Source organism: Brienomyrus brachyistius, chromosome 8, assembly GCF_023856365.1.
Source record: "Brienomyrus brachyistius isolate T26 chromosome 8, BBRACH_0.4, whole genome shotgun sequence".
NCBI classification, from domain to species: Eukaryota; Metazoa; Chordata; class Actinopteri; order Osteoglossiformes; family Mormyridae; genus Brienomyrus; species Brienomyrus brachyistius.
Window position 1 is genome coordinate 24,173,237 of NC_064540.1, and position 23,410 is coordinate 24,196,646.

The 23,410-nt window shown below is 43.8% G+C and overlaps 1 protein-coding gene across 1 annotated transcript; it reads left to right on the forward strand.

The window, feature by feature from the left end:
* The first annotated feature begins 34 nt into the window (after nt 1-34).
* bgnb (biglycan b) lies at nt 35-22,155 on the forward strand. Its single transcript, XM_049024063.1, has 8 exons — nt 35-253; nt 14,005-14,293; nt 17,174-17,286; nt 18,139-18,352; nt 18,756-18,866; nt 18,963-19,056; nt 20,741-20,879; nt 20,994-22,155. Exons 2-8 carry the CDS (start codon nt 14,041-14,043, stop codon nt 21,189-21,191), a joined length of 1,122 nt encoding a protein of 373 aa, XP_048880020.1. The 5' UTR covers nt 35-253; nt 14,005-14,040; the 3' UTR covers nt 21,192-22,155.
* The last annotated feature ends 1,255 nt before the right edge of the window (nt 22,156-23,410 follow it).

Consider the following 23,410-nt stretch of genomic DNA (forward strand, 5'->3'; position numbering starts at 1 on the left):
CCTGCACCATGTCAACATCCCCACTCCCCTCCACCATGTCATTACCCTGCTTTGTAAACCCAGCTCAGTACTCCAATGCTGCTGGCAAACACGGGCACCGCGAAAAGGCAGCCTTAACATACTTGAATTCAATAGTGAAGTACTCGTAGGTCGCTCCAACGATTTATACCAAATTCATCTATATCACACAACATAAAGGGAAAAAAAGACACAAATCTTGGTATTCTGTGGAGATTGCTGACTTAGATTGAAGGTAGGTTGCAATCTCTTTCTGTCTAGAGTTATTTGCACTATTCGGAAAATTTGGCTATCAAAATGCATGAGTTCGTGTATAATACCTTGATTTACGTAATTACTGCTGCAGAGGTCAATGTCACTAACCACAACGATACTGCTCGTTCCTTTCCTTGGTGCCAGTGCATTTATTTGATAATCTTATTTGTTTATTTTTAAAATATTATTTATGTTGCGGGAGGATGCATGTGTTTAGTGAAGGAATCTTAATTTTACCTGAAAAAAGCACACATAGGGAAATATCCTAATACTTAATCTGATAAATGGACTTCCAGTGGTTCTCCAGTTCCACAGAACTAGGTTCTTATCAAACTTGAATGTTATTTCGGTCTGTTTGTAGCTAGAACCTTGAAATGTGTGACTGTTCGTTTCACTTTTTTTTCCCTTTGAGATGTTATCTTCACCATGGATTGTAGATGGTAATCAGTAAAAACTGTAAGACGTTCAAGAGTTTAACAATGGAAATGGACCCTCTGGCACTTAGAGAGATCAAAAGACAGTTTCCACAGGGAGGATCACTTTGATCACTGTACAAATTGGCACCCTTCCATCCATCTCATTCAGTGTTTATCATGTGCTACGCTCATTAAGAAGTGAAACGTACTGTTTGGATTGGGAATATTTAAACATTCCGTCATTACTGCAGATAACAATGAATTTTCTAAGGTCTTCCCAGTGTGGGATGCATATGTTTATACAGCAAACCCCCTTTCAATAGCAACCCTATAATGAAAAGCAAATACAAAACATGAAAACAAGCTGGAAACACTGATTGGTCAGTCTTCTTATATTCAATCTAGTTCATCTGAGACCTGCTGTTGCTCATTTCTAGGTGAAGCTGCTATTCTCAGCCAAACCTATCTACACTTTCTCTGTCCCATCTAGCGCGCACACACACACACACACACACACACTACACACACAGAACACACGCAGAGACGCACACACTACACACACACACACACACAGACACACACGCAGAGACACACACACGCAGAGACACACACACACATAGAGACACACACAGAGACACACGCAGAGACGCACACACACACACACAGAGACACACACACTACACACACACAGACACACACACACAGAGACACACACACACGCAGAGACACACACACAGACACACACAGAGACACACACACACAGAGACACACACGCAGAGACACACACAGACACACACACAGAGACACACGCAGAGACGCACACACACACGCAGAGACACACAGACACACACACACAGAGACACACACACACACACACAGACACACACAGAGACACACACACCGGGCTGCAGGGCTTTTCCTCTAAGTCCACCTGTCTTCTTATCCACTGAGGGCTCTGAAGCTGCTGACTGCACTTTGCATTTCATGTAAAGAAAGACAGAAAACTCCAAATCCAACAGAAATGTCCAGAACCAGCAGGTTCCCCCAATAGGTCCATGTTCCAGTTTCCTTTGCACCTGGTATGAAACTTGCGACAATCATATGCACTGTGAATCCAGTGACAATCATATGCACTGTGAATCCAGTGACAATCATATGCACTGTAAATCCAGTAACAATAATATGGCAGTTGGGCAGTTCAGACTTCAGAAGCTTTGTTAGTTTTGCACTACAATCATACTTTAAAAGATGTCTATAACTTTCCTAATTAAAGCTAAATTAACTATATAAAACTAAAAGGCAGACTCACTCTTGCTGTATTGAAAAATAAACATTTAGGGAAAAAAATCCCGTAACGTACCAGGGAGAGCAGTTTTACAGTTTGGCTGAATGAGTCCAGTGTCTCAAAAACCGAACCCAAAATGGGAGGGGTTTAGCTTTTTAATGACCGGTGCAGTTTGGGTCGTAGCCTCAGAGCCAGAATGTGCAGGAACACCTCGGGTGTGGCTGCGGTTGGGAGGAGTTGTGGGCTTCGGGTTTGGAGCTGTCATGGGGCTGGGATCCGCTTTATAGGGGCTCGTATCCTGGCTTCTGCCAGTGGGCTTCTCATTTAGCGATATCCTCGAACTGCGCAGTGTGACTGCGTAGGACGGCCACGTCGTTAATGGCAAGAGGATTGGCGAGCTGCGAATTGATGAGGCTTTGTGAGAACTTGGGCCAGACTCTATAAATAAACCCAGAAGTGGACCTGGGTGCATTTTGCCTGTTTTGCAGAAGCCACCACATCCAAGTTAAGGGCTGCCAACCAGTTCCTTTTTTAGGGAAGTAAGGCACCAAATTATAGCCAAGGCGGGCAGCTAATTCCACCCGATGGCACCGACCCTGGACCCGCCCTGTGGGCGCCGTCGGTCTCCGGGGGGGGCCACATCTCTTTGTGTGTTAATGTGCGGTTAACAGCCAGTGCGAAACGTCTGTCACCGTGGCAATGCTAAAGTGTCATGTTCAGTTAATAATGGCATAAATAGTTAACAGAATTGAATTTTTCACTGTGGTGACCCTCTGCTGGGCTCCCTCTGAGTCAGAATCTGTTTTATATAAAGTGAGGGTCTTGGGCTCTTTTGTCCTATTAATCTCTGTCGATTAATCTTTACATCAATCCCTACCATCTAGTTGCATTTGGTCTATGAACAGAATTCTTTGCAAACAGGACTGGAGATGTGGAAGTTTGTGTTGGAAATGATTGAATGACAATTGTTCCCACCAGTTTCAGTTTTTTAACCTTCGTCCTGGAAATCGGGCTCATCTTCACAATGCCTGTGACGCTCCTGTGGATGAGGCCCCTTCGGAAGCCCCCCACCCCCGAAGGGCCACAGAGCATGAAATACCCCCGGCCTTTTATTTAGGCTGGGGAGGTGTTGTGGAGTCTTAGGCTTTCCTGTGGTGAAATGCAAGGGAGGGTAGGGGGATTAGGGATTGCACAATAAGCGGTAGTACAAGGACCCAATGGGGTGACCTGGGTGGGGGGGGCGGCTGGGTAAGGCTTTCCAATAGGTCAGTTTCACTAGACGATCTTTCCCAACTGGTTCCCTGTATTACAGACAGAGAAAATCTTTGTGACTATAGAGTACGTTACAATACCCGGGAATAACGGAGGCGCAGCCTGGGTTTTAGTGATGGCTGGGCTGGAAGGGGGGGGGGGGGGGGGGGGGTGCGGTGGGCGCCACGCTTCAGACCTTGCAGTTGTTACACTGTTTTTGAGCTTTTCTACTTCTGGCTCCTTCAAGATTCCTCACCACAGCAATACTTATATTCACTGGCAAGTGTTTGATTAATGATGGCAGATGTGTACCCAGACATGTGAGGCCTGGCAAAATGTTCTCAGCCCCCAGTCTGTCATTAAAGCCATCAGCCCAGGCTTCTGCATGGTTCTGTCGCTCAGTCATTACGCTGCACGCTGTGCTTGTTTCCTCCTCTTTTTGTGTCTCTCCACGGGTCTCTTAAACACTCACGTGATATGCTCATGTGTATGCTTGATGCATCATCTTTGTTAATCACCACAGACCGACGCACATCTGACTGCAGGTCTGGCTGTGATGCCAGGGTTGTAATTCAAGTCATGTTGGCTCAATGTGACATCTGATTTTTAATGCTCCATGTATTACTTACTAAACATGTTTAGGGAGATCTACTGTAAAAATGAGGAGAGATGAGGTGGGTTCATATGTGACTCTGGAACTAGTGAATTGCCGAGATGCAGGGTCAGCTTACACAACGCATATGGGATGAAACTGGAACTTCCAAAGCACTAGTATATTTTTGCAGTGTAATGTCTTCAAAGGCACCACAAGTCTCTCCAGCAGTGGTTTCCAACCATTTTTACAGTTAGACCTGCTTTTCAAAATTATCTGAGGAGCTGCCGAGTCACGATAGTATATTTTTCAGAACAGCAGAAATGAAAATTTCAGGTCCAGAAAGTAGTAATCCAGAATAGGCATTTGTTTCAACCAACCAATCGAGTACAACGAGCACAGTCGCAAAATACTGAACTGGTTGATTGAAACAAAATCTTGCTCTGGATTTTTACGTTCTGGCTTGAAGTTTCCACCTTTGCAGACTGGGAGATTTCACATTCCACTAGGAATTTCTTAACGATCAATCAATGAATCGCGATCCAGCAGTTGGCGACCACTGCGCACATGAGGCATTTTCATACTTCACACTCTGCGAGGTATCAAGATGGCTGCAGGTGAAGATGGTCAAAAAATGGGCCGCTGTCTTCTTGTGAGTGGGGGGTGTCATCTGGTGGAGAAGAGCAGCACGTGCTACCATGACCATGCGTTTCTGATGTGGGTTGACATCCGTGTTTTACAAGAAAGAATGTAACGGAACGTGTTTGCATGTCCCCCCCAGCTCTGCATATCTAAGTTTTTCACGGCGCCTGTCTTCTCACTTCTCTCGTTTCCTCTCTCTCACTTTTTCCCATAATCCTCTTTTTTTCCTGCATTCTTTTGCCTACATATTCTGGTTCCTTTGTATCAGGCTGCGAGAAGCAAAGTTGGCATTAAACACAATCAGACCACTGGAAACTGACTTCACAATATTGTGCTCCATTAAACAGAACTAGACCGATAAATTTAGGTATTAAATATAATACCTTTTTTCTTCAGGATATTTTTACACATTACAAAGATCTCTTTAATTCAACCATGCCATCTGTCAAACGCAAGGGAATCTTACTTTTTTTTTCTGCCTGCAATATTATTCCTTTAAAAATAGTAAAAATGCGAATTCAACACCATTTTGGATTGCAGGACGCAGTCAGTTTTAGTCAAGCTAATTTTGAGCTTCTCCTCGTCCTCCTCAGCCCCAGCTGAAGCCACTGCCGTTTTGGAGAGTGCTGTAATTTAGTAGCTATTTTTAATTTGAAAAGCACCAAACCGCGTGGCTGTCGCTGTGCTCTCTGTCTGCAGTAGAGAATGCTTTTGAGTGATTTCCTTTCTTCGTTTAGTAGATGACTGGAGCTGTTTCTGTACGTCACTTTCGTCCCAGTGCTGTTGTGATCTTCTGTTCGCTCTGTGTGTGGTTCCTGCGTGGTCTTTCCAACATCTGCTTCAGGGACACCTGTACTGACATGGGTTACTGAGACATTGCATTTCATCTTGCATCTAACAATCAGCTGTGCAAAGTTGGCAGCGTTTACCCAAGTGCTCCACCTATTAACGACAAGCACCTGATGATTTGAAAATTTTGGATGGAAACAGATCCAAGATAATCTGTAAAATCCCCTGTCCAGTGGACAAATCTGAACATTTTTGTCAAAAATGTCTGGGTTAGCCAACTAGTTAACTGACACTTTACCAAACAGAAGCAGCGAGAAGATGGAAGAGTTCGTGAGACCAGGTGCCTTTGAGATGCATATGAATGATATGGAGAGCGGAGGGATTTGCTGTAAACACAGGCCTGACACACACACACACAGACTATTTCCACCGAAGAATGAACTTGCATACTAAAACCCTCTTTGTTTTTTTCTGAATAAACTAGCCCACGTCTTCGCCATGTCTGGTGTGTTCAGCATTCATCCGTGGTGAGAAAAACACACCGTAGGGGCCGGAGTCGGCAGTGTGCGCTGCATTAATGCCTGTGATCATTGTCAGGGGCCACAAAAGCGATCGGCAAGGGGCATCCCAGAAGGCAAAGCTGGTCAGCCTCTGTTTTCGGATTTGTGGGGGTCCTCAGTGCGTGAAGGGCTCAGTTTTAAACATGCTTTTTATTTGGATCCTAACGGGTTTTCTCTCTATTCGTTTGCCTTTTGCTCGGCTTGTAAACACAAGACTGAAACCGTCTATATTTTAAAGCTTAAAAGATTTGAAATATCTCTTTAAAGACTTCTACTCACAGTGTAACAATAATACCCTAACTGCAATAAGATAACAAGGTTAAGGATATACCACCGATTACTAAAAGGAAATATTATTGTCACAACACAGTGTACATATATATGGTATATATATGGTAACCTAAAAAAAACAGAACAAAATTTTGGGAAAAATCATTTACTGTGGGAGCCGTCCTCCGCCCCTGCTGATGAAACACAGAAGTCATCACGCTCCCATACTCCGCACAGGAATATGACAGCGTTTGGACCATTTCTGCCACGTCAGCCAGAAAAGCACAGTTAACCTGGGTCTCGCCAACTAGGAGCCACTAAAACCTGACAGAGAGCAATAAGATGGGTTCGGGGGTGCAGAGAGCTCTGTCCCTTCCCCTATACTGGGCGTAGAAGCATTTTGGCTTGATTTCAGTAGCTTAATCTGGGCAGGAAATCTCCCCACCGTTTTTTTCTTTAGAAATAATTAATGCACGTAAGGTGTTTTTAACATTCTTGCTCTGTTTTTAAATACAGATCGAATGTGTTTGTAAAGTCTTTGTGTAAGTATTATACACTGTGATGTGTGTAAATTGATGTTTTAAAGCTGTTCCTTGAGCTATCAGTGGAATTCAGCCATTTTTTTGCGGTGTCTTGCATAGTATGATTGCCCAAGGACAGTAATAGTGGAGGATGATCTTTCCTGGATTACTGATGAATTGTTTCAGCGCTGTTGGAGATAATACCCTGCAGTCCTTCTTGCCGATATTTTACTTCCCTTGGAGCTGTGCGTTTCTCCATTGAATGTCACTTGCTAACTTGGTCGATGATATAACTTGGATCTGACTTTTCTATAGTTTCCAATGCCCTCCAATGCTGCTCCCTATTGGATGAGGCATTGGAAGATGGATAGATGTTTGTTGTTTGTCTTCATGTCCATCACAGATGTTGGATGACAGGAAGTCTTCCAATCCATGATGCAGATTAAGGACTGTGACCCCCTGTACATGTCATGATCTTCCCTGCATCTGTCCTTCACTCTGCTCTGCTGATAATTACTAAAGTAAGAAAGGTATTGAAAAGGAGGACCAGCAGATGGTCTGTGCGTTCGGTTTCCTGGGGCGTCATAAATGTGGGGGTGAGCAACAAGCATGGCGGAGTGACTGTTTTCTTTTCTCCCCGTTATGGTGGATGTGAAGCCACGTGGCTATATTTGGTGTCCTGTGTTTTACTGGTCCTCAGAAGCCGGACATTTTGCCCAAAAGGACAGTGGTGAGCAAGCCATGAAGTGGTTAGTGAGCAGTTTACTGGAAAGTTTAAACTGCAGGCATAGATAAATCTTGATAAATCTTCCTCCCGGTGCTTTTTTGGTAAAAAGTAAAATATCCTAAACTTGGAAAATCAGCGTTAGACTTTCTGCCAGCGTATCTCTTCAGGAAAGCTGGGATGTTCTTACTACATTGTTGTCTTGGACTCTTGTGTTATCCAATCGGTTGGTGTGTCCCCTTCACCCTTTCCTACACACAGAGTGCGGAGAGGCGCGGTTCATATAGCAGATTCTGGTCTGTAACTGTGTGCAAACACTGAGCAGGAATAGCCATGCTGCAGCCCTGCCTGGCCTGGCATTGGTCCTTATAGCCGTGCTGCAGCCCTGCCTGGCCTGGCATTGGTCCTTATAGCCGTGGACTCAGTATGAATGGTGGATTTATTAATTGCTGATGTATTAACTGCAGGTCTGTCAGCATGATGTAGTGTCTGCTTTGCGAAAACGTTGTCTGAATGTTAGGACTTTCTGAGCTGTCCTAGGAAATGGGGACAGGGTGGGGGGTGGGGGGGGGGGGGGTGCGTCTGGATAGCCTACAGTGATACTCCTGATGTGGTAAACTTGAAGTGGTTTATTACTTGACCTAAAAAAATCATTTAATGGGAAGAGTGTCCTGGTGTCCTTGTATATTTAATAGTGAATGAAATAACGTGTAGCAATTACAATAAGGAGAATGCTCTTTAAAATAAGGTCATAGTTTCACAAGGGAGTTAGTTTTCAAAATATAGAATGGGGGAGTTTATTTAAATAGAAAAGGCTATTTATTGGGGTGGCCCGGAAGCACTGTTAGCTTGTTACCTTGCAGCTTGCTGCAGGTTTGAATCTCACATTTGTTGTCTCTGAGTCTGGTTGTTCCCCCACGTTGTGTGGATTTTCCCTGGGGACCCCAGCTTCCTCTCCAAAGTCTAGCAATTAGGCTAATTGCCTTCTAAATGGCCCATAGTTTATGCGCCCTGTGAGGGACTATGATCACATCTGGGGTGTCCTCTGGACTCATTGAGCTGCATCGGATAGGCTCCGGTTCCCAGTGACCCAGTATAAGCAGTCGGAAGATGGATGAATGGTCAGTCAGGTTTTTTTTGTGATTTTCTGGAATCCATATGGGTTGCAAGACTGAAGTAAAGCGGTGGATCCAAAACCGACGAGAGACAGTCGCATATCCTGGGAGCAACGGTGAGAGGAGGAGGAAGGCGCTGTGGCAGCCTGACAGGCCGTCAGCCCGCCGAAGGGTGGAGCTCACATCGCCTCCTGTGAGATGACCTCACCGTCAGCTGTAGTGTGTTCAGGAATAACAGCAGTGAATCAGTCTCTCCGCCCCACAGTCACACATGACAGCAAGAAGGCACAAGCCAGCTTCCCCTTTTAATGAATAGATGATGTGTTTCACCTCTAAGTACAGTTCTTGCTTTTTCCAGTCTTCCCGCAGCCTCTGGCTGGTACCGTTGGCCAATATTACAGTTTTTTACTGCATGTTGGACATTTTCATGAAGTAGAATTGCCTTGCTGTCTTTTCTACTTCTGTGCTGTCCTTAAAATTAGATTTACGAGGATTTCACTGTACAGTAAAAATGCAGCTTTGTGAGATCAGGGATGATGATAATGGTACAGTAATGATGCAGCTCTGTGAGATCAGGCATGATGATCATGGTACAGTAATGATGCAGCTCTGTGAGATCAGGGGTGATGATAATGGTACAGTAATGATGCAGCTCTGTGAGATCAGGGATGATGATCATGGTACAGTAATGATGCAGCTCTGTGAGATTAGGCGTGATGATCACGATACAGTAATGATGTAGCTCTGTGAGATTAGGCGTGATGATCACAATACAGTAATGATGCAGCTCTGTGAGATCAGGCGTGATGATCATGGTACAGTAATGATGCAGCTCTGTGAGATCAGGCGTGATGATCATGGTACAGTAATGATGCAGCTTTGTGAGATCAGGCGTGATGATCACGATACAGTAATGATTTAGATCTGTGAAATCAAGAGTGATGATCACAGTACAGTAATGATGCAGCCCTGTGAGATCAGGCATGATGATCATGGTACAGTAATGATGCAGCTCTATGACATCATGTCCAATATATGGACGAAAGTATTGGGACACACCTCTTAATCAATGAATTCAGGTGTTTCATTCAGAACCATTGCCAGAATCAAGCACCAAGCCATGCAGTCAGGTTTACAAACATTTGTGAAAAATAGATCATTCTGAGTGCTCCGGTTTCCCCCCACAGTCCAAAGATATGCTGAGGCTGATTGGAGCTACTAAATTGCCCATAGGTGTGCATGTGTGAGTGAATGGTGTGTGAGTGTGCCCTGTGATGGGCTGGCCCCCCATCCTGGGTTGTTCCCTGCCTCGTGCCCATTGATTCCGGGATAGGCTCCGGACCCAAGTGCAATCCCCAGTGTCGGGAGCAGTAGAAATTTGTTCAGTGGAGTGATGAATCACGCATCTCCGTCTGGCAGTCCAATGGATGAGTCTGGGTTTTGTAGATGCCAGGAGAACGTCACCTGCCTGTCTGCATTGTGCTGACTGTAAAGTTTGGTGGAGGAGGGATAATGGTACGGGGTTGTTTTTCAGGGGGTGGGCTAGGCCCCTTAGTTCCAGTGAAGGGAACTCTTAATGCTTCAGGATACCAAGACGAATTTGGACAATTCTATGCTTCCAACTTTGCGGGAACAGGGTGAGGAAGGTCTTTTTCTGTTCCAGCATGACTGTGTCCAAGTGCACAAAGCAAAGTCCATAAAGACTTGGTTTGGTGAGTTTGGTGTGGAAGAACTTGACCGGCACACAACCCCTCACCTCAGCCCCACTGAAAACCTTTAGGATGAACTAGAGCAGAGATTGCAAGCCAGGCTTTCATGTCCAGCAGTACCTGACCTCACAGACGCTCTTCTGGGTGAATGGGCAAAAATTCCCTCAGACACACTCCAAAATGTAGTGAAAAGCCTTCCCAGAAGAGTGGCAGCTGTTATTGTTGCAATGGGGGGACCAACTCCGTACTAATGCCTATGGATTTAGAATGGGGTGTTATAAAAGTTCCTGTAGGTGTAATGACCAGGTGTCCCAATGCTTTTGTCAATATTGTGTATGTTGATCATGAGTTCCAGTAATAACATTTTGTAGTCATTGTAAATGTGTTTGGTTACTGAATATAGAAAAAAATGCAGTTTTAACAAGCAGTTGCTTGTTGACAGTCTCACATAAATATTTTGTTGCACATTTATTTGCTCTAGTCCCAGCTGAGATGCTCATTTGCAGATCTGTTTGTCTGTTGAAGAATTTGCCTGGGCAAACAAAGATGTTCGTTTCATAGGCCTTCTTCCAATGAATGAATCCATAATTCAGACCGAGGACTGTGGATCCCTCTTGTGCTTTCCTGCATCTGTCCATTGCTGTGCTCCAGTATTAATTGCTAATGTAGGAGGGAAGCAGGATGAGCAGATGGCTTGTGTGCTGATTGTAGAGCAAACATGGATTAGTGCTTCTGACCTTTTTCTGTTTTATTTTATTTTTTGTCTATTGACCTATTACCAGGTACAGTAACCAGGCTGTAAGTTTACCCTGTAATCATTTTTGAGTTATAGTCACGTCAAAGGTGTCTGTCACTCTGACGTGGTTAGAAAAGAGTTTTTCTGTGTCTTACATGTGGTCCAACTTCTATTTTTTAAGTGCACAATTTACTATTGACGGAATATAATTCTTCAGCATGATATTTCCCAGAGTTCCGGAATCTTTCTTCAGTGGCTGTGCCAGCCTTACCTGTACCAGTGCAGGGAGAATTTTCTTGAAGCACCACCATTGTGGTCAGCTTGTCTTCTTTGGCCAGTTATTCTGATTGGTCCAGTCACTGGTCTGTTTACAGAACTGGTCTTGAATCTACTGAAGCTGCTACCTCCCTTGGGAAACTCATGTTGCTGGATTAAACCAAATTAAGCGTGGGGGCCACCCCCTGTCTTTCTCATCTGGGGATCCAATCACTGTTCATTCATGATTTTATTGTGATTTTTAATAACGTGTTAAATTTAACACTGTAGCTGTGTTAGATAGTTCGGTAAGTAGGTAGATGTAGTGGATTGCATTTAGTATGTAAAATGTTTCATTGTGTCCTGCACATATGGCGATAAATTGCTTGAATCTTGAAGTCAAGCTGTGTATCTAAACATGAATTATTCTGCAGTTGCACATAATTTCATAAAATGAATTATGAATAAGTTTTACAACCAATAAGTATTCTTGAACAAAATTTATGAGGTGCCCTAAGCCAGATGCAGGTTTTGGGTCAGTCGTTGGATGCTTTAGAGCTCAACGAGGAATACACTACATACATATTTGACTATGCTTCTGCTTTTGAACTCAAAAAAGTCATCAATCAGTGTAATACTACTGCTTCTGCAGGACTTCTACTTTACCTGTGAAGTAGCTTGAAGTAAACTGTTAGTTAAAAGGGGCTCCTGGCTCTGGACTGGGCAAGTGACATAAATAAGCATTAGCTCAGCAGGTGGGCTGCTGGACTTGAAGCTGACCCACCATGAGGACGGCTACCATGGCAGCCCCAGCCGAGTGCCAAAGGAAGCTGGAATGGTGGCCCAGAGTTCTGTGCCTATGTGGATTTTCAGAGCTGATCCAGATCCAGTCCAAGTTCCCTTTGGTGTGAGATGTTTGGGATGGGCTGTGTCCCTGTAATGCTAATTAGGTGGAGTTTATTGAAAACGGAATCGGACTAATCGGAGGTTTGCACTCTTTTTCTGACAAAATTGTTCCCCAGTCCCATTGGTCAAGGATCCAAGGTCTACACTCAACAGCATAATGGGAACCTAATGCTGAGATCTGCTTTTTCTAAATGATGGACATTCCGCCATACTGATCATTTACATTTATTTATTGAGTAGGTGCTTTTGTAAAAAGCGATCTATAATGAGGCAGATAGTATATGTCATGCATGCAGCTATCAAGCAGCCAACTAGGTGTATGAGCAGCTTGGGTGTTCTTCCAGTGAATGATTAGTAACAAGTACAAGATAACATTGGCGCAAGAGCTATACAATTCATTATAAAACATTGCAAATCAGAGTGCTAAACTCCTGTCAGACAAGTACTAAAAAACATGAGCATCCAGTATAGACAAGAGACGACATCAGTGGAACTGCAGTTAGACAAAGCAGGTCAGTGGTTGGATGAATCTTGATGCGTTTTTTTGAAGGTTGAGATGATGATAGGATATGGATGGGCTGGTCATTCCATCATCAAGGAGCTACACATGAGAAATGTCTAGACTTGTTTTCACGTGGCTTAGGGATCTCCAGGAGGAGTTGGCCTGCTGTCCAAAGAGGGCAAGACGGGATGTGCTTCAGGGTTCTGCATCACCACTATGTGTTTGGTCATGTGAATTTAGGGCAGTAATGACACAAATAATTCACACCAGCAGAAAAAAACTGGAGAACAAGACCACTCACCACTCAGGATATGTGGCTGTGAGAAGATGCTTTAGGGTTTGACAGATTCCAGGGTGGTCTGGAAGTTAATGGAGATGAGAGCAGTGTGATGAGGAAGAAGCTCAGATGAAGGTAGAAGGTGCTGATGGATCTAATGGCATCAAGTTGTCTGATCCGTTCCGTCAACCCCTGACCTCTGCTGCTGTGTGGATTCTGGAGGAGGAAAAGTGCGGTTATAAGCTGCTCTCCTGCAAATTAAAGGCTTGCCGGATAATCGGGGAGGGAGTCTACATACACTAGAGAAGGACATCCTGAATCTGTCGGACCATTTTCCTTCCGCCGTATTTTTGCCATGTTTTGGGGCAGATAGAGTGGCTGCATGGGCAGGAAACCCTTTGTTTTGCTTCTCCCATTTTGTTGAAGAACCACCAAAGGGTTCCATCCCTTGAGGTCAGTTTAGGTTATATGGGCATATTTTTTATAAATACATGCGATCTTAACAGCAGTTTTAATGATCATTTAACAGGAAAAGAACCTTCCAGAAAACCTTTCCAGGTCAAATCCATTAATTCTGGGTGAGTCTGTCACCCTGTAACACACAGCAGGAAAGACACTGCAGCACTCAGGGTCAAGTTCAGATACTCGAAACATCAGAATGGATAAATCATGTGATCTAAGCCAAGTGGTGTCATTACTGGCGCAAGACATTGTGGTGTTACTGTCCTGGAATTTTCACAAACTACAATGTCTGGAGTTTAAAGGAATAGGTGAAAAAAGCAAAAAAACATACAAATAGTGTTTGTTCTTTTGCTGAAATCGTTTTATTAATGAGTCAGACGCGAATGGCTGGACTCAGGAAAGCAAAAAATAAAACAAACTGATGAGTGCAGATGGGCTTCTTTGAATGCATGACTCATCTACCCTTAAAGTGGTTCTGCAGATGACAGAGGGGTAAATAATAAAGGTGCCACTAAGTGTAGGATATAGTATGTTTGTTTATTGATGGGGTATATTTAGGTTACATTAAAGCACAGATTCAGTATGAGTTGATAAAAAGCAGGTCCCAAAGAGGAGTCACTAACTACAATGAAAATGTGTTTGAAGATCTTGAAGTGAAAAGACATCATGGAGAAAGTGCTGACACTTGGGTAACTGTGCTCACTATTGCCGCCCTACAGGTTCCTCCCTGTAAGTACGCCCGTGCTGCCCCAACCATGCTGAAGAACCTGCTGCCGCTCCTGCTGCTGTGGGCCACCTTCATATCTTCTCTCTGCTTGGCCCTGCCCTTTGAACAGAGGGGCTTCTGGGACTTTGGAATAGAAGGAGATATAGGAGGGGTAATGACGATGATGAGGGATGAAGAGGATGGGTCAGCCTTTGAACCAACAGTCGGGGTCATTCCCGAATTTCCCACATGCCCCTTTGGGTGTCAGTGTCAGCATCGTGTTGTGCAGTGCTCCGACCTGGGTGAGAGATACTGTGATCAGGGGAGAGGAACAAGGGCTTTGTGTGTGTGTGTGTGTGTGTGTGTGTGTGTGTGTGTGTGTGTGTGTGTGTTTGTTTTGGAAAAATCCGGCTGTGTAAGGAACACAAAGAGGGATGCTGAATGGGCTAATGTTCTTCTGTCTGCTCATAGAAAAAGAAATGCGACATAGACTTTCTTCTCAGGAGAAACCCATCTGCTTCATTTCCTTCGTGACACTTAGGAGGGAAATTTTATCTTGTGCCTGGAAGGCAAAGGGAAAGTTTAATACAGGCAAAAAAAACGAAACATCTGTTGAGATGCAAAGCGATCACAAACAATTTTCATATTCCCAGACAAACCTTCTAACATCCTGGCTCCTTTTTCATTGTGCAATTTCTAATCTGACAGTAAATTATTATAATTAGTTAGGTATTTTACAGCAATCCTGAGTTTTCTTAACGTCCCCTAACCATTGAGCTCTAACTGTAAAATATTATTTACTACATGCCATGGCCTGGGCATTTACTATTACTATATACAGAACCAAAACAGCATATGTAATATAACTTTCTGCTATTTATTGTGCCATAACATGAGCAAACATTTAAATATGCAGCGTTGTATGACATCATGGAACGCAGTACACAGAGGGACCACTTGTCTAAAAAAAGTCACCATTCTGCCACTGCTGTGACTTGTAAATGACACCCTGAAGGACCGGTACTTACCTGGGGCTTTGACTCCAATGCTCCAAATTTTAAATGTTTATTTCTGTGCTATGATGAAAAAAAACCTATCAATTCCTTCTTCGGTCTCACCTTTTCTTGTCACTCTACAAGTTCTGGGGATGATTTCTGCCACGTGGACTATTTCAGTTTAAATTGTCCTAATTATATAGGAAAGAGCTCCATGAAAACTCTCCCTCCCCGGGAGTCATTTATATAAACGCATATACACAAGAAACGTGAGGCGCACACAGACGCACACACACCATAAACCAGTAGATTACCACCAGTTTCCTAAATTACAGACTTCTGAAGCACTTTGGTAACAAGGCAGAAGCCTAATTAAAATGATTATAAGAAGGAAAAATGAATGTTTATTAGCACAGAAAAAAATCTATATTCCAGTTATACAAGAATGATTTTTAAACAATCATTTTAGCAGGACTGTATATTTTGATGTGGTTTTGGACTGGATGCCATTGGACATTAGATTTATGTGGGAAAAGTGGTTCTGGTTTGGTGTTTTTCACAAAATCTTTGTGGGCACCAGGGGCAGGTGGTAATGAATCATTTATGGTGTATTATTATAATGTTACTGATGAGAGAAACCAGAAACAAGTTAAGCTGAGTTGATCTGTGTGTTTATCCAGTGTTTCCTGCTTTCCGGTACCCTCGACACATAGGGGGAAACTGATGCAGAGTTCACCGTGAGAGGAAAGGCAGACAAACAGACACACACACACACACACAGAGGCAGACAAACAGTTAGACAGTGAGGCAGGCAGACAGACAGTGAGACAGTGAGGCAGGCAGTCAGACCAACAGACAGGCAGGCAGTCGGACCGACAGACAGACGGACAGGCAGTCGGACCGACAGACAGACGGGCAGGCAGTCGGACCGACAGACAGACAGGCAGGCAGTCCGACCGACAGACAGGCGGGCAGGCAGTCACACCGACAGACAGGCGGGCAGGCAGTCGGACCGACAGACAGACAGGCAGGCAGGCAGGCAGTCCGACCGACAGACAGGCAGGCAGGCAGTCCGACCGACAGACAGACGGACAGGCAGTCGGACCGACAGACAGACAGGCAGGCAGTCACACCGACAGACAGGCAGGCAGGCAGTCCGACCGACAGACAGACGGACAGGCAGTCGGACCGACAGACAGACAGGCAGGCAGTCACACCGACAGACAGACGGACAGGCTGTCGGACTGACAGGGACCCGGCCAGTCCAGGGTGTAGCACAGCAACCAGGAGCTTTTTATGAATCATGGCCCCTAATTTCTCTCTTGAAGTCAATGTTTGAGTCAGTGAGTGTCTGAGAATGTTACCCACATCACAAGCGGTTCCATAGTGTGGTGAGGTTGAGATCTTTAGTGGTCTGGATGTTAGGGCTTCTGACCAAGCGGGTGCAGCTTCCCAGGGCAGGTGCCTCTCACTGAGGGTAACGGCAGGACTAGCAGCACCGCCGCTGCACTCCACTCCATGTGCGGCTCTGTGATGAAAGATCTGACTCTTTGGTCTCTTTTAACTGGACGGGCCGCAGGTAACACGACAGGTACAAAAATGTGCCGAAAGATTTATGGAAACCCTCTGAGATCGGGATTTCTGCTGGATCCATGGCACCTAACCCAAATTTTTCCTGCAGCTGTGTGATGCTGAGGATTTAAGACAACAGCATCTGCTAAGCAGCTGAATAAATAACTGGGAGCACACTGGACAGGCTCACAGGGGGAGATGGGTTTGAATCCCGGGATAGAACCTGGCTTGATTGTGCCTGCAGCATAAACAAACTGCGATTGCTGTATTTTTGCCTTGTTCAGACATCAGAGATTTTTTTCGGGAAATTCAATTTTATAAAAATCTGTGACTGCAAACAAAAATTCTAAGACTGCCAAAAGTCTTGTGTTTTGCTTGGTTACTGGTGGTTAAGGTTAGGGCTGGGTAGGGGCTAAGCTTGTCAGGATATACCCATGGAAATGAACAGATGGTCCCCACAAAGATGGGAACACAAATGTGTGTGTGGGAGTTGTTGGCGTCCCTATCTGCATGCCCTGTTTTAATCATAATATTCTTGTTAACGTTCTGTTATTTTAACCACTCGATTGTATCGGTAGCCTGACCTTTGTGCTGTGGCTGTTCTCTCACATTCAGGTTTAACTGCCGTCCCAAAGAATATTCCCAGTGACACCAAGCTGTTGGACCTGCAGAACAACAAAATCACAGAGCTGAAAGAGAAGGATTTCAAGGGCCTCAGCGATCTCTATGTAAGAAGGCGTGTGTGAGGTTGGGCTGGTACAGGCCAGGGGTCCAGGAATGGATGGAGAGCAGGGTGTGCAGTGTTAGGCAGCTCGGTAAATATTAACAATGGGTGGAGCTGCAGGGATTACACATAAGGTCACTATTACCAACATTTATTAATATTAATGAATCACTGAGACGCAAGGAAATGGCAGGGCAATCCGAAACAGAAGGCGAAATGACCATTATGCTGGTCCCAAATAACTTTATTTAAGTTTCGCTTGCAAGTCTTTGAGTGTTCTCCCGTTTTACGACTTTCTGAGGCCAAAGTGAATATTTTTGTAAACTCTGTCTCTGAAGCCACAGACTCGCTGTTAACATTTATTCTGGAAAGTTGACCAAGACAATATTTATCCTGACCTTAGCAAGAAACAAAAAAATATTAAAAGATATATTAATATCCCCAATATCCAGTGACTTGTACCCCAGGCCATGTGAGTCTCCTCCAGACTTTGCGAGGCAATTTATAAGGCTTTTAATTTCCGTGTGTTACTTTCAGGCCCCAACCCCCCACCCCCCCCCCCCCAGCAGAAATTTCCTTCCGGTTTGTGTTTGTTTTACTTTCAGCTCAGATGTTTCTGAAGAACAAAGACCTTCTTTTAGTTTGGTAGTTTTTTCAGGGACTTGGATCTCCACACCATCTCGCTGCTCTCCACATCCAAGCTCTCAGATTGTGTTGTCCACACATATTTGCTCGGTCCTGCCCTGCCTCAGATTGTCCTCACAATGTCTCAGAGCACTGGCTCAGTGCCTGTTTGTGACATCACCCCGCACATACACCTTTACGTTCATACTCTCTCTGCTCTGTCCCGTCTTAGGCTCTCTCGTTGGTCAACAATAAGATCTCCAAGGTTCATCCAAAGACCTTCACCCCACTGCGGCACTTGCAGAAGATGTACTTTTCTCGCAATTTGTTGACGGAGATGCCAAGGAATCTCCCATCATCTTTAGTCGAACTGCGTATCCATGACAACCGCATCAAAAAAGTGGCCGAGGGGGCCTTTTCCGGCCTGGGCAACATGAACTGTATCGGTGGGTCTTTTGCTCTCTCTCCCATCATCTTTATTTTAGTTACTTGTGAATGAAACATTCATTACTACTTAACAATATAAATGAGTAATTAATCCAGTAGGAAAGTTCATGAGAATGATTAATTATGTTACTGTGTGGGAGGCTGTCAGGTCTTCATTTTTAGTAGCACAAACATTCCTTTTGAGACAGCCAATTCAGAAATGTTACGACAAGTCGTCAGAATCCAATTCACAGCCCATTTGAGGTTAATTATTTATGAAGTTTAGTTGAAGGAGTTTTTAGCAGTTTTGAAGTAAAATTAGTCCCACTTCCATCATTTTTAGCTTTTCTGTAGCACAGATCCAGCATAATGAGAGCTATTTAACTGTGTGGAAACATAAGGCCCATTTTCTGTCCTTTGTAGAAATGGGAGGGAATCCCATTCAAAACTCCGGCTTCGAACCTGGGGCTTTTAAAGGACTGAAGCTGAACTTCCTTCGCATCTCAGAAGCCAAACTCACAGGCATCCCCAAAGGTGACTCAGATCCGGGTCGTAGTACAGAACAAAATCGAATTTAAACCATGTGCCTCATAAAATGACTAAAGTCCTAATGTCACACTGTGCTCTCAGACCTCCCTGACAACCTGCATGAACTTCACCTGGACCACAACCAGATCCAGGCCATAGAACTGGAGGACCTGAGCAGATACAAGAACCTCTACAGGTAGAGGACACCAGGTGTCCACCATGACCAAGCAGAACATCTGTACCAAAACTGCCTATGTGAGAAGGCTCAGTCACTGGCATAAAACATAACCTAAGAAGTATGAATGACAGGGTTTATTTGATTCCAGCCACAACATATATAACAGTTTTTTGCATTACATTAACCATTGCATTAACTTTTAAACCAGGAATGGGCAATCTTACCCATAAAGGGCAGGTGTATATGCACGTTTTTGGGATAACCTTTAGTGCTGCTGTCCAGGTGTGAGAATTCAGCCAATCATTCCTCTAATTAATCTAATTAGGGAGTTGCAGCGAGAACCGGCACACACACCAGCCCTTTCTGGATAAGATTGCCCACCCCTGTTTTAAACACTGAACATTAATCTAGGCTAAAGTAATTGCATCCTGCAATTACTTCATTAGCTTGTGCAGTACTGACTCTGTCTTATATAGCACATCCATTGTCTGGGGCTAAACGTGCCTTCAGTTGTCAGATGAGAATGAGTAATGTTACAAGACTGGCATGTAGAACTATATTGAGTCTTATACACGCAGTTTTTGAATGTTGAAGAAACCACCTATGATGGCGACTTTGTCTTACTATCTGTGCAATGGTAGACTCTAGTGGTGAACTCAAAATTTACACTAGAAGTAAAAATTGACTGCCAGTTAAATCTTCAACAAAACTTTAAGTTTTTATATATACAGTATTTTGGGGATAAACTCCAGTAGTTTGAATTGGTATAAATAAAAACAGTGAGAATCTAAAAAATAATTAAATAATTTATTATTATTATTATTATTATTATTGTTATTATTATTATTATTATTATTATTGTTATTATTAATCCTGATAATATATAATAGTCTAAAATGGTCTTCTGGTGTAAATTGTATAACTTTCTGCTATTCATACTTTTCAAAACACATTAATGGATATTTTATAAATAATCTGGGTTACACATGAGATATTTGTCCAGGAATTATACTGGGCACCACTCCACGGCCCTACTGGAATTTCTCTTCCACACTGGAGCTGCCAGTGACGTTACATGTCAATGTCTTGCACTTTTAACGATGAGTGACGCTGTGGGATCTGGCCACCAAAAGCAGACAAGACTCATGTCTGCTTAAAAATCCTTAAAAATAGGTAACATGAACGACTCTTTGGCAAATCCAGCTTGGGTCCCAGCCATAGTTTGAGTTTGGACCTCAGGTCCACCACTGCCAAACTAAACAATCAGAGAGATGAACTTTCCTGCTACTTCTGGAGGGCCCACATCCCCCGGCAAAATAAGACCAGTGGTTTTCAGAGATGTACTTTTTTACTTGACTTTCCATTTCGGTTTCTGTCTCTGCTTTTCGTTTGACACACTTTATGTTCTCTGCCTCTGTTCTCTCTCACCAGATCCCCTTTTCTGTCTTCTGTTTGTTCTGTCTGTTGTTCTCTCTCTCTCTCCTTTGTCCCTGTCTCCTGTTCCTTTCACGTGATCCCCTTTTACGTTCTTGGGTTCTTTCTGCCTCATGTCTCCTGTTCCTCTTACATTATCTCCTTCTCTGTCTTTTTTCTTCTGATTACTGTTTTTCCCACTGCATCCTGTTCCTCTCTCACCATCCCCTGTGTCTTCCCGGCCTCCCGTTTTCAGCCATCATCCCATTCTTTGTCTCGTACTTGTCAGACTCGGCCTGGGATACAACCACATCCGGATGATCGAGAATGGCAGCTTGGCGTTCGTGCCTAACCTGAGAGAGCTACATCTGGAAAACAACCGCCTGTCCAGGGTCCCGGGAGGGCTTCCACAGATGAAGTTTCTCCAGGTGAGTCCAGCCAGGTGGCATAGCCATTTACCTTCTGTTGCCATGGCACCATGCCCCCCTGTACCTACTACTGCTGTGCCATTTAGTGTCCCATCACGTCAATTTTCACCTCAGGTGGTGTACCTGCATTCCAACAACATCAGCCAGGTTGGCATCAATGACTTCTGTCCCCTTGGCTTTGGCATGAAGAGGACCTTCTACAATGGCATCAGTATGTTTGGCAACCCTGTGAGCTACTGGGATGTACAGCCTGCCACCTTCCGCTGCGTCAGCGATCGGCTGGCCATCCAATTTGGCAACTACAAAAAGTAGATGGGAAGAAAGTTCAGAGAGGACAACCGGAAAGAAATGTATTCGGCCCAAAAACACCAAAATCTGCATTATTGTGAAAGGGAGCGATAACAATGGACAGGTGACAAATCTAGATTGAACAGCGTAACACTCCATGTTTTGTATGTATCTGTGTTGTTTGCACAAAATGAGGAAACATTGCATTAGGAAGGAGATAAGGAAGAAGACTCTTCTCAGCCTCATTCTCAGCGAAAACATTGTAGTTGCCCAGCCCTTATGTTACATTTAAATATGAAAAAGCAGAATCTGAAAGCTGGCAAAGAGTAGTAAAATCTTTAAGATGCATCTGTGATTTTCGATTAAAGTTTTGATTGGAAATAATGCTCATGAATAGATTTATGCTTTAAAGCGAGTCTCCGAAGTCTGCTTTTCAAAGCAAATTCTAAAACAAGTTTCTTACATTATTCAAAATGAATTTCATAGATATTATTATTATTATTATTATTATTATTATTATTATTATTATTATTATTATAGCGGTAATGTCAAAGGTGAAGTATTCTTCATGGTGAATTTATACAAAAACCAGTTTAGTAAAAAGGTATGTGACAACTAATTTTATTATAATGATAATGCTGGTTTTTAATGTTGTGAGACTTTATTGTACGTTTTTTATTTTACTTATAAATAGGCAGGTCCTGTGGAGGTTCTGAAGGGACTCTAACAGAATGAGAAAACAGAGTAATCTATAACATACCTGCTCTCACGGACTGGAGCAAACCATCTCCAGCATCTTAGGCTTTCGTAGCATATAGCCCATGAGAAATTTTGCACACATTTGCTGAGACCTAAAAAAGGTCTTTGCAAACTGCTATCTCTGTAGAATGCTAATGGTTTTTATACTATTAAAATCTGGGATAGGTCCTGTAGACGCTTACTGTGTATTTTGCTGCTGCATGTAAGAATAAAGACTTTTCCTCTTTCATCTCAGGAGAATAGCTAACGAATGAAGGTTAGACTGGGTGGCACAGTGACTCAGTGGAAAACGCAGTTACCTCTCCTCTGTCCCTCCTTAGGCTCTCTCGTGGTCAGCAATCGTGTGTGTGTGTGTGTGTGTGTGTGTGTGTGTGTGTGTGTGTGGATTAGGTTTATATTACATTGTGAGGACCACATGACCCCTACAATGTGATAAAAACCTATTATTTTGACATCGTAGGGACCATTTTTCAGGTCCCCACAAAGATCTGTGAATGCAATCAAAAAACTGAAAATGCCAAAAGTCTCATATTTTGTTTGGTTACTTATGGTTAAGGTTAGGACTGGGTAGGGGTTAAGGTCGTCATTGTTGTGATTAGAGTTTCCCCATAAAAATTAAAGGAGAGTCCCCACAAAGATATAATTACATACCCGTGTGTGAGCATGTGTGTGTGTGTGTGTGTGTGTGTGTGTGTGTGTGTGTGTGTGTGTGTGTGTGTGTGTGTGTGTGTGTGTGTGTGTGTGGGTTTCCACCAGAAGTCCAAAGACATGCAGTTAGGATAAGTGGCATCTTCAAATATCCAGTGATATATGAGTGCATTTGTCCTGTGATGGACTGGCATACATTCCAGGACATCTCCTACCTCATACCCTGTACTGCCGGAGATGACGTCCAGGCTTCCTTCAGCCCTGTACAGGGTAACTGGTTAGAAGATCGATGGATGCTTTCGACTCTGCTCATCTTAACTGAAAGGCCTCTGAATGCTACTGATTCCATTTAACACGTGAACTCCCTTTAGATATTTACATTTACATTTACAGCATTTGGCAGACGCCCTTAGCCAGAGCGACTTACATAAGTGCTTCAAGACTTTTTCCGATACTAGCTCAATAAGGACCCAGATATAGTGATGTTCACACCACTATTAACTGTTCGATATTGATGTCTGTGGAATGACAAGAGATACACAGTGACACATGTCTCTTTCAGTCATAGCTGCTTACTGTAGTTTAACCAGAACAATATCAAACACTTCTACAGTAGGAAACTCAAATGGCCCTAATGCACCATACTCCTGCACAGACGTGCTGCATCTAGAATCCAACTAAAGGACAGTTAAACCATCTATCTTCCAACAGCTTATCCTGGGGGGGGGGGGGTTGGAGGCTATCCCAGACAATGTAGAGCACGAAGCAGGGGTGTACCCCGGGTGGGATGCCCGTCTGCCACAGGACATGCACCTATGCACTCTTGTTCACAATCA

Excerpts from the sequence above, each read along its gene's own strand:
- bgnb (XM_049024063.1), top strand. The coding sequence starts at position 14,041 with ATGCTGAAGAACCTGCTGCCGCTCCTGCTGCTGTGGGCCACCTTCATA. Across the intron at positions 17,287-18,138 it reads AGGGCCTCAGCGATCTCTAT|GCTCTCTCGTTGGTCAACAA; the intron begins GTAAGAAGGCGT and ends GTCCCGTCTTAG. Across the intron at positions 18,353-18,755 it reads GGGCAACATGAACTGTATCG|AAATGGGAGGGAATCCCATT; the intron begins GTGGGTCTTTTG and ends TGTCCTTTGTAG.